General features: G+C 39.1%; 1 protein-coding gene across 1 annotated transcript in view; it reads left to right on the forward strand.

Moving 5' to 3' along the window:
- The window catches only part of ntmt2 (N-terminal Xaa-Pro-Lys N-methyltransferase), a gene marked incomplete at both ends in the record, with an annotated part of 19,138 nt that overhangs the window by 1,433 nt on the left and 5,205 nt on the right, over positions 1 to 12,500 (forward strand). The window contains one exon of the mRNA XM_080032152.1: positions 7,265 to 7,437. Within this exon, the coding sequence (XP_079888278.1) occupies positions 7,265 to 7,437 (173 nt within the window). The remainder of the gene's footprint in view (positions 1 to 7,264; positions 7,438 to 12,500) is intronic.

The following is a 12,500-nucleotide window of genomic DNA, read 5'->3' on the forward strand; positions in this document are numbered from 1 at the left end:
GGTTTGTGCGCGTCGCCATCTTGTGAGGGGGGAGGGAGATAGCTGACGTATACCTCCGAGGCAAAGTGAGGGACAACGGGCGGAGAGCTGTCACTCAAGAGATCGCGCCAATACATTTTAACCTCCAAAAGAATAAAAACTAGCGTGGGCCAAAAAAATTCACCCCCCTCAGTGTTGTCATGGAGATATGACCTAAACATACAGACTAAAATGGTTTTGTGGACCAGGCTGTAAATAGTTTTAATAAGACTTTGAAAACGGCCTGTCTAACAAGTGAGTCAAAGAAAAACTGCTCAGTCTTGGCACCACCCCCCCAGTGGCACTTCCTGGTTACTACAGTTGTGGGTCACTTCCTTATTGGATGCCGGTAAAAATCGCTGAGGTTAGGGCTTGGGTTTAACCACAGGATGTTGACATACAGGTTTATAACTGTTCAGAATCAGAACTGGGGAATGCTAGTCATGGGGCTGGTATGATCTTCTGACAGTATGATAACTGCAGGGTTTCTCCTGGCTCAGAATGGGCCTTTGAGGGGTGAGACAACGGAACAGCTTTTTTGGGGTCGCGAATGCAACAGTAAAGGCGAAAAGTTTGTGATTTTTAAGAGCGGTGTGGGGTTGAGAAAGGAGAGCTTCAATGATCATTTGATTTAGATTTTTTTGTTTTCATGATGGAGGGAAGCAGTAATGTAAATTGAAATGCAATTAATCGCCCAGCCAGCCCTACAAGAAGGAGGACTTGTGTTTGGCTGAACTAGAAACACATTTGGAGAGGTTTTACATAGCTGAGTATATTATCAATTTTTATCATTTTGGCGCTGGTGATTTTCCTTTGGGGGGGGGGGCATAAAACCACTTTGGGGGGCGCCAACAAATTCTCTATGCAGGAAAAACCCTGAACTGACCACGGTTTGACGGTATGACTGTATTGCGATTGCTTTCAGTCAAAATGAGGTTGTAGCCCATTGTCCGTCTGTCTGTCTGTCTGTCTGTCTGTCAGCTCTCTATTGTGTTATTATTTTGCAGTAACATCATGTGGCTTTTTTATGCTAAAATATATTTTCCCCACCCATATTTAAAACTGTACACTCGTTAAGCCTCTGTAAACCTGCTCTAGTAAAAAGCAATATATGATATCAAGTTGGGTGTCTCAATAAGCTTTAAAAAAATCAGATTTGAAGTTAAATGTTCATATATATTATAAAACTTAGTTGAGAAAACAGCTTTTTACTCTACAACGTTTGCCAGGACTGAAATAACACAGTTAGAAGGATTAAGTGCCTTTGGGTGGCTTTCAATTTAGTAAATTCCCGTTTATTCCAGTTAATTCCCAAAATTCCCGTTAATTCCCATAAATTCCCATGGAAAGTTTCCAAATTTGAAAATTCCCAAAATTTTGCAACCCTATAGGAACATTCAAATCACTCATCAAAACCCACCTCTTCAGAATAGTCCTACACTTCACTTGTTTTCTTACAGTATATGCTGATTTTACTGTCTTCAGTTGTTTTTAATGTACTGGTCTCGTCTCACAGCCCGCTGCATATAGAGAGCAATGTTACTAGTGGAGCTTAGAGGACGTCTGCTTTCAGTCAAAATGAGGCTGTAGCCCATTGTCTGTCTGTCTGTCTGTCTGTCCGTCCGTCCGTCCGTCCGTCCGTCTATCTATCTATCTATCTATCTATCTATCTATCTATCTATCTATCTATCTATCTATCTATCTATCTATCTATCTATCTATCTATCTATCTATCTATCTATCTATCTATCTATCTATCTATCTATCTATCTATCTATCTATCTATCTATCTATCTATCTATCTATCTATCTATCTATGGTCTGCCTTATGACCATAGCAAAGATGCATAGTTTGGGTTTTAATAACATTTAACTGAAGAGCTATTGATCCAGGCTGTTCAAATCTGTCAATATATGTCTGTCCAACTTGACCGCAGTCTTTAAAGCTGCAGTGTGTAGAATTTTGGGTTTTATTTCCTAGTAGATTTTGTAGAAAGTAATTATAATATACATAAGTACATTTAATTTAGTGCATAATAGCTGAAAAAAAAGTTTTGTATCATTTTTTTTCCCCTTAGAAAGGGTCTCATATATGTCCATATTTCTGCATATTTTGGACCAAGGCCTTGTGCCGCCATCTTGAAAGTGTCATAGTTGGAATGTCATCAGGTGCATTGTTTAAAATTTAGAATTGTTCTTGTCCTTGAAGGCCACTGTAGCTTCTGTTATTATTCGAAAGGGTTGGGGTTACCCAGGGAGCGTTGCATTCTAGAACTTTGTAGAACTTTCTTGATGATGTCATATTACACACTGCACCTTTAACTGTTGAGTTGATTCACCAATTGTATCTACACTTTATTCTCAAAGTACATAATGATTGGCGTCTGTGGTGAAGTGTGTAGGGCGGTTCGGTCGTCCACTGGGTTACAGGGTCGCTGGTTCGATCCCCCGTCTCCCCGCCACATGTCCAAGTGTCCCTGGGCAAAGAGACACTGAGCCCTAAATGTCTCCTGATAGTTAGCTTGCACCCTGCGTGGTAGCTAGCTGCTGCTATCGGTGTATGAATGTGTGTGTGAATGGGTGAATGTGTACAAAACAATGTAAAGAGCTTTGGGTCTGTGAAAAACCAGGGAAAAGCGCTGTATAAGTGGAAAAAAATTTCCTCATCTCATATTTTTTCCTCCCTAGCAACAGCAGATCTCGGCCTGTTAGTTATCCTGACTCAAAGACAGATTCTCTTTCCTCTGACAGAGCACAGGGACCATTCATGGTATGGGACGTCCAGGAGGGAAGCAGTCAGTCTGTACCCCACAGTCAGATAGTTTACAACACAGCTGTGACAGGCGGAGATGGACAGATGGACAGAATGACAGAATGACAGAATGACAGAATGAGAGAATGACAGAATGACAGAATGACAGAATGACAGAATGACAGAATGAGAGTAGGGATGGGACGATCCACTTTTTTTAGTTCCGATCCGATTCCGATACCTGGGGTTTGGATATCGGCCGATACCGATACTGACCGATACGATATCATAATTGTTATGCATTTTTTTGTTGGTGGTGATGTTATGTATTAGGCTAGGAAGGCTTAAGCAATTCTAATTTAAAAGAGCAATAAATATACACAAATGCATATAGGTTTATCTTAAAGGCAGAATTATAGAGTCACACAAAAAAAATCCTTCTCAATGATCCCTTCTGTCCCACTAGAATATGTGGTGGTCTGTTTGTCTAAACAGTCTTCCTCTCTCTGGCTGTATTTTACATTGGCTGGATTTGTCACAAGCCTCTCCACTTCCTTGACTTGGATTAGCTTTGGTTAGCTCACTGGCTAACAAACTGATATGTACTGTATGTCAAATTTTAAAGTGATGTCCTCTCTCCCTCCACCGAACGTCGGCGCATGTTCGCTCTTACATAGTAAAAAAAAAAAAAAAAAAAAAAAAATTATATAAAAAAAAAAAAAAAAATCGGATTTTAATATCGGAGCTGTCAGTCCGATATCCGATACGCAGATTTCGGCCATATCGGACCCGATACCGATACTGGATCGGATCGGCCCCATCCCTAAATGAGAGAATGACAGACTGTGTCTATACAGTATATCTGCTCTCGTAACTCTTTACGTCTTGTAGTTTTATCTTAATTAGTTGAAGGAATTTGTTTGACATAATTGAGGTGTTTCCTTCAAAGGTTTTTTTATTAAATCACAAAGTGTCAAACAGCTGCAATACAATGGATTATTAATTTTTTCCCCTTTTTTCCCTCCTGAACATATCCCACCCAATCACAAACAGTCCTGCATTAAGAGATCAAGACACAAAGCAATACACAACGTCAAAAAAAAAAAAAAAAAAACTGAAACAAAACAGAAACACAAACACACACAACAAGAAACAAAAACAAACAACCAATATGAAAAAAAAAAATAAAAAAAAAAAAATAAAAAAAAATAAATCAAATAAAAGAGGGGAGGGGGAAGCTACTCCTCAACCATTGTGGTCGGTTTCTCATAATAGTCCAGGAAGGGGCGCCACATTTTATAAAATTTAGTCTCAGATCCATAGGCAGTACAACGAATTTTCTCCAGATTCATACATGACATAATGTCTCTAATCCATAATTGAGGTATTTCAAGCAGTTGACACACAGCAGGACTAAAGTCTGTCTGTCTGTCCGTATGTCTGTCTGTCTATCTGTCTGTCTGTCTGTCTGTCTGTCTGTCTGTCCGTCTGTCTGTCTGTCTGTCTGTCTGTCTGTCTGTCTGTCTGTCTGTCTGTCTGTCTAAAGTCTGTGACCAAATGGCGAATTTTTAGTTTTCAGAATAATCTCACACTTACAAAATATTCAAAGATGGAGTCAGTGATTTTGGAGAACGCTTGTTTTCAAAATCACTTTTTGTCAAAAATATGTGGATATCTCCTCATGATCTGCTACCTGTCTTGACACGGCCTAGGCTCTGTAAACTGGTACATAAACAAAGGGTATGTTAACAAAGGCTGGCCCACTGTAGCTAGCAACATGTCCATTTACAGAGCCTAGGCTGTGCTTTAAACCTTAATTGTTTTCAGTGCATGCACGTAGCTGATTGTAGGGAGATATTCACTGAATTTGAAAAATTGTGATTTCGCTGACTACACCTTTAAGTGTGTATACCCAATCCAGAATGACTGTAACAGTACAGTATGAGTAGTGCACTGTAAACTAGTTGGAAGGTTATCACTGGATTAAGTTTTATAGAAATTCATAGGTCGTTTTAGCCTCTTAAGTTCTAATGAGCTGCTCCACTTTGGTAGAATGAAATAGTGTCATTAGATTGACACATACTTGGCTTAAGTACACACACACACACACACACACACACACACACACACACACACACACACACACACACACACACCCTTCTTGGTCTTACTTACTTGATGTTACTATTCTTACCCGGCGTCTCAAAACATTTCTGAAGTGTCACATTAGGAGTAACAGCCAGCGTTGGATGCCTTAGATAAATTTGAAACGCTGACGAAACTGTCATATGAGGACTTGGGTTACTTTTCAAACACACACACACACACACACACACACACACACACACACACACACACACACACACACACACACACACACACACACACACACACACACACACACACACACACACACACACACACACACACACACACACACACACACACACACACACACACACACACGCGTTCCAGAACCGTCTGATTATTCTGAGTCATTCCAGAGAGATGTAAGTTTTTTTTATTGGGCCAAAGTGTCACAGCTGCCTCGTAGATCCACTAGTTAACTTTAAAAGGCAGAATTAAATAAGTAAACAAACAATGTGAATAAATGTCTGGTGGACAGATGGGTCCAGGAAGAGGTGGAATCAATGGTCAGACGATCACATAATATAGTGTCTCGTTTTCTGCCACACACAAAAAATTATGTGTACAAATGATAGAGATATCGATATATATACAGCAAAAAATGAAGAGACTAGTCTGGATTTTTCTTAAATCTTCATCTCTACATTACTTATTAAAAAAATGCTCTAAATGACAATATTTTTGTATATATGCATATGCCTCTAAAGAGTAAAACAAGAGACACTTAACATTGGGAGTGAGACATTTGGGAACAATGTTTGGTCAACTTTACAAAAAGTGAAAGCAAAACAAACTAAATCTAAATCTAACCCTGAGTTCCAATGCCCATACTTCCATACTATTTAGTACGCCAGAAAAAGATTTAGGATGTCCCAATACATGCACGTCAATTGTAGTATGCTGAAAATACAGTAATGCCCCACTAACTCCAAAAGCATTTTACAGTATTCGTCTTTATTTCTCAACATAATGAAAAAAATCTTCCTTATCTGATTTTTCTCTCTCTCCTGTGGCCCTAAAACTCTTCTGTACTTTAGTATGTAGTGAAGAAAAAAGAAAGAGTATGTGATTTGGAACGCAGGGTAAATGTTTAAAAATGTTGATTCTGATGTCTGTCTGGCATATATCAGATCTGACAATAAAACACATTGACTTTGATTAACCTGGTTAAAGTGGGAACTTGCCATGGGATGAATCATCTGTTTTTACATCTAGTTTTTCAACGAATGACTCAGTCCTTATGTTGCTACGCAAACGAGGAAGTCTGGCTAGAAATACATCCACCGTCTGAATGTTACACTGTGAGATCACTGACAAGATGACACAGACACACATACACACACACACACACACACACACACACACACACACACACACACACACACACACACACGTACACACACACACACACACACACACAGACACACACACACACACACACACACACACGCACGCGGACACATACACACACACACACACACACATGATTGCACACACACGCACGCACGCAGACGCACACACAAACCCCTCCCCACCCCCCCACACACACCCCTAAAGCCCTATCCATGCCAGGAACTTGTCATCTTAGCTTTCAGAAAGGTCCCGTTCATTCTGGAGGGTTTATTTCAGCTCAGCGGGCGAGGCGGTGAGAGGGTCACAGCATTAGAACTGCCTGTCGTCACCTTAATGTAATGTCACAGTTTGTCATTTACATCATATCATACAATCAGTGTGTTGTAGTAACAAACGGCAATGGAGAAATGTAGTGGGCTTAGCTGTACAATAGGGTATTATAGGCAAGACACAGCACACTAAAACATTCCCTGCGTTCCAATACCCCATACTTCCCTACTATTTAGTATGCCAGAAAAATATTTAGGATGTCCCAATACATGCAAGTCAATTGTAGTATGCTGAAAATACATAAATGCCCCCACTAACTCCAATAGCATTTTGGAATATTCGTCTTTATTCTTGACATTTCTTGACATAATAAAAAAAAAACTTCCTTATCTGATTTTTTTTCTCTCCTGTGGCCCTAAAACTCTTCTGTACTTTAGTATGTAGTGTAGTAAAAAGACTAAAACTCTTCTGTACTTTAGTATGTAGTGTAGTAAAAAGACTAAAACTCTTCTGTACTTTAGTATGTAGTGTAGTAAAAAGAAACAGTATGAGATTTGGAACGCAGGGATAGTTTTTTAAGCACCGGTCAATTTTGGTGATTTTTGGCTATTTTGCACACACACACACACACACACACACACACACACACACACACACACACACACACACACACACACACACACACACACACACACACTAATAAACCCCCCTTTTCTCCCACAGTGAAGTTGTTTCCGGTGACGTGTGAGTTCATCAAAGGGGAGAAGCAGTTCTACTACCGGGCGCAGCAGTTCTACGAGGACGTGCCCCCTTCAGAGGAGGGGATGATGGGAGACTTTGTGGAGATCTGTCACGTGGATCTGGAAGGGTCCAGGGAGTTCCTCAAGAGATTCGTGGTGAGTCATGAAAAACCAAAAAAATATCAAATATACTTTATTTATATATTTATTTAAACAGAAAATACACAAAAATTAAAAAGACAAAAAAACAAAAATGGCATACTCTACTAGCCTGGCATTCCCAGACCTGCCACTAGGCGCTGGCAAATTAAATTTGCTGCGCGTGTTGGTCTGGACACGCTCCGTTGAAGCTTTATCAAGAAAGCCAGAAATCTGGCGGGCGCGCCAGAGCCCCTTATATGGTACTCTGGGGAGGACGTAACCGGATGACGACAGTGACGTGCATGCGACGTCGAAGCCGTGATAGTAAACATCAACGATGGCTGCGGATATGTTGTGTGAGTTTGAGACTGCTTTGGCCTCGACCCTTTACGATTTGGAAGACGGCACTCAAATCTTTCATTAGCAAGTAAGTGGAATGTTCTGTTTTGCCGACCGACAACGGCAAACGTTTAATTTAACAGTTTAACAGCTGTTCGCTAAACGAAAGGGGCTTACGTCACCTTGTGCATCGCTCTGATTGGTTGTAGTGCTATCCAACTGCGTGCAGTGGCATTTGAAATGCACGAGTAGGAGCCGCCCCTTGAGTTGGAAATTACTATTGATTGTGGCCAGACCCTCTATCGTTCAAGATATCAGGGTCTGGATTTCCAGGCTAATACTCTACTTTACAAGTATATGAAATACAAACATGACATAGAATTAATTAAATATTTTTTTTAATATAGTTGTCCCATATATAAATACTGTGGGAGAGAAAATAATCTGGTGTTAATACACAGCCTAGGCTCTGTAAACTGGCATGTTAACAAACAGGGCCCAGGCTGTATAGGTTATCTTCAGCGCTCACAGTACGGAAAAGGTAGAGACTTTGTGGAGATCTGTCACGTGGATCTAGAAGGGTCCAGGGAATTCCTCAAGAGATTTGTGGTGAGTCATCAAATACACCAACATAACATTGAGTTTACAGAGCCTAGGCTGTGTATTAACACCAGATGCCATGAAATACAAACTTTACATTGAATTGAACAATGAATAGAGTTTTTTTAAATACTTTATTTATGATTTTGTTTAAGATATAAGAATGGAATTTTGTTTCTCTCTGACCCATCTGAAAAAAAAAAGTAAAAAAAAAAAAAAAATTGTTAATTTTTTAATTGTTTTATTTTTGGAACACAACAAGGAACAGCTGAAGCTACAAGGTATTCTGAGGCGTCCGTTCAGTTTCTAACATTAGCTCAGACGTGATGTCGACCGTAAACACTCACACAGAACAAGCTCCGAGCCGACAGCTGGTAATCACTTTGAACTGTTCGGTCATTTTCTTACTGGCAGTCGAGAAAAATATTCCAAATCTGATTCTGGAGTTGTTTCATGGGCTACAATGTGTTGTATAAGGGTTGGATTTAATAGGAACATTTTCACTTGTAGAGAAATAAATGGTAAAATGGAAAATGGACTCAACTTATACAGCAATTTTCCTTAAAGTTACTGTTTCACTCAGTGCGTTTACATGCAGACTCATAATCGGATAACTAAACGAATAAGACTTCAACAGGACTTTTAAACTGCATGTAAACACCTTTATCCGATCTACTTCGGACACAAATCGGCACAATAACGGACAAGAGAAGTCGGATAAGAACACCTAGATGATTCGTTCATTGTCGGCTTTCTCTCTGCATGTATACAGGGATCGGATATCGCATATCGGACTTATCGTTCTGTGCTTGTGTGCCTGCGCGTGATAGGCTACACCATGGGTTATTGACGGAAGAGAACCGGACGTGGCTCTAAAACCACTTGTTGAAAGCATGATTGAAAGGGCTACAGCGCCACCTAGCATATTGGAGACAGCCATGCATCGGACATTTATCCGATTTCTGAAAGGCCATGTATACTCAGACAAGTGACACGGTCCGTTCGAGTATCTTGTTCGATATATGTGATAATCCAATCTAGTTGTGCCATGGAACCGCACTTAGGTGACTTAAAACACTTTACTGTACATTGTCTTGTACACGAAGAATAACAATTCACTGTCATAGAAGGCTGAACAATGCCAAGCCAAAACTCTGATTTACAAACATCAATATTTAAAGGTGCAGTAGTTCTACAAAGTTCTAGAATGCAACACTCCCTGGGTAACCCCAACCCTTTCGAATAATAACAGAAGCTACAGTGGCCTTCAAGGACAAGAACAATTCTACATTTTAAACAATGTTCCTGATGACATTCCAACTATGACACTTTCAAGATGGCGGCACTAGGCCTTGGTCCAAAATATGCAGAAATATGGACATACATGAGACCCTTTCTAAGGGAAAAAATAATAATTCTAAAAAAATATTTCAGCTATTATGCACTAAATTAAATGTACTTATGGATATTATAATTACTTTCTACAAAATCTGCTAGGAAATAAAACCCAAAATTCTACACACTGCAGGTTTAATACAATATAATGTCAAAATTAAATAACTCAACGATGTGATTTTATTCCAGAATTTTTTTTATATACAGTCACCTACACCAACCTTCACTACTGTAAATTTCAGCTAAAAATATAATAAATATAAACCCCAAAAAGTCCACATTTTCGTTATAAAATACGTCATCATTCTCTATATTTTAAAGCCTTCTCATGCGTCCTAACATTTATATTTTGGTATTTTTTTCACGTGAGTTGGTTTTTATTTAGATGCAGTTCAGAGTCCAAATGCTAAGTCAGGGGACGGCGGGTTGACCCACATACCCAGTTATTTACAGGATCATTTTAACTTTAGGAGTGTCTAACACACACACACACGCACACACACACACACACACACACACACACACACACACACACACACACACACACACACACACACACACACACACACGGTGTCTAATAATAACCTGCGATGATTGGACGCTTTAAAAGACGAACACAGAAGCTAAGTGGCTAGTTTAGTACTGGTGCTAATGTAAACACAACACACCCCGATTTAGCACAGCTCAAATGCTACGCTAATAGCTAGTAAAATACAAGACAGTAGTTTGAGTGTGTTGAAGTCAGTTTTCTATTCTTAGCACAGTTCTGCTTGTCATAGTACCCTGCTTACATGGTTTAAAGGTGCAGTGTGTAACTTTGTGTGTGTCAGAGAAGAAGTGAACATTCTCTAAGGTAAATTCTCCATAACTGAATAAACAAAACTTTCCTCACAGTAAAATGTGATCCCTGGAACAGTGTTTGAAGTTAGAAAGCTTCCTGAAAAGTTACTGTTTCACTGTTGTTGTTTACAGCAGCAGGGCCCACAGTTTGGTTTACAAACATATTCTAGTCTTACGTTTGGTTCCAGGTTCCTCAGAATAATTTTGTCCTGATTTATGATGATAGAATTATTCAATCTTAAAATCTACAAGGAGAGTAAATATGTTTAGTAAACTAACTGCAGGCTCTGTGAATGTAAACAAATCCCCCTCCTCTGAAACTACATAGTGACCCTTTAAACCTGCAGTGTGTAGAATTTTGGGTTTTATTTCCTAGCAGATTTTGTAGAAAGTAATTATAATATCCAAAAGTACATTTAATTTAGTGCATAATAGCTGAATTTTTTTTTTGAATTATAATTTTTTCCCTTAGAAAGGGTCTCATATATGTCCATATTTCTGCATATTTTGGACCTAGGCCTAGTGCCGCCATCTTGAAAGTGTCATAGTTGGAATGTCATCAGGTGCATTGTTTAAAATTTAGAATTGTTCTTGTCCTTGAAGGCCACTGTAGCTTCTGTTATTATTCGAAAGGGGTGGGGTTACCCAGGGAGCGTTGCATTCTAGAACTTTGTAGAACTTTCTTGATGATGTCATATTACACACTGCACCTTTAATTTACCATGACAAATTATTTGAGTGTAAACACGATTAGGGGCTGAGAAGTGCTATTATTTTCTGATTTTTGGATTAATCATTTGTTTATAAAATGCCAGAAATTCCTGCTCTGTACATGACTTACGTTGTTAATAAGGAAAGGCTTGAGGCAATAATTAGTCTAGTGAGTGAGTGTGTGAGTGAGTGTGTGTGTGTGTGTGTGTGTGTGTGTGCGTGCGTGCGTGCGTGCGTGTGTGTGTGCGTGCGTGCGTGCGTGCGTGCGTGCGTGTGTGTGTGTGTGTGTGTGTGAGTGTGAGTAATCGGTTAATACTTTCAGCTCCAAATTCAACAACACAAATCACAGATCAAAGGCTCAGTTCAATGTTTAAATGTAACTGTTTATAATGGACTGTTGACATGGTGGTTTTATGAATAATGGAGTGCACATTAACTTATTGCACATTAAAGGGCTTGAAAATGACAAAAAATACATACAAATATTACAATGTTCGCACACATGTTACAATTGTGCTTCAAGGGAATATTGAATATTTATGAATTAATAGTGTGGTTGTGCTGTGGAATGTAAACTGTTTGAATACATAACTGACTGGTGGTTTCATGAATCATGGAATGCACATTTTAAGGCTTAATAATGACAAAACATCATAAAAATATGATAATTTTTGCACATCTGGTGGTACAATAGTGCTTCAAGGGGATATTAAATATGTATCATAATTAATAGTGTGGTTGCTCTGTGTATAAACAGCTCTGGAGAAAATTAAGAGACCACTCCAAATGTTCAGTGTCTCTTGTTTCACTATTCATAGGCAGATGTTTGAGTAGAATGAACATTTTGGTTTTATTCTATAAACTACTGACAACATTTCTACCAATTTCCCCCCCAGAAATATTGTAATTAAAGAGCATTTCCATTAAGTAATGTAGGGATTAAGATTGAAGAAAAATCCAGACTGGTCTCTTTATGATTTCCGGAGCTGTATATAATTTAGCACATCTGTTCTGTTGGTACAATAGTGCTTTGAGGGCATATTAAATATTTATCCATTAATCGTGTGGTTGTGCTGTGTATATATATATGAATATAAATGACTGGAGTATTGTCTAAAGGCCTTTGCACACCGGGCGCGTTTTATTCGTGCGATTAATCCGTTAATTAACGAACGTATACAGAGTCAATACAA

This window comes from Ammodytes marinus (genome assembly GCF_949987685.1).
Source record: "Ammodytes marinus genome assembly, chromosome: 8".
NCBI lineage: Eukaryota > Metazoa > Chordata > Actinopteri > Uranoscopiformes > Ammodytidae > Ammodytes > Ammodytes marinus.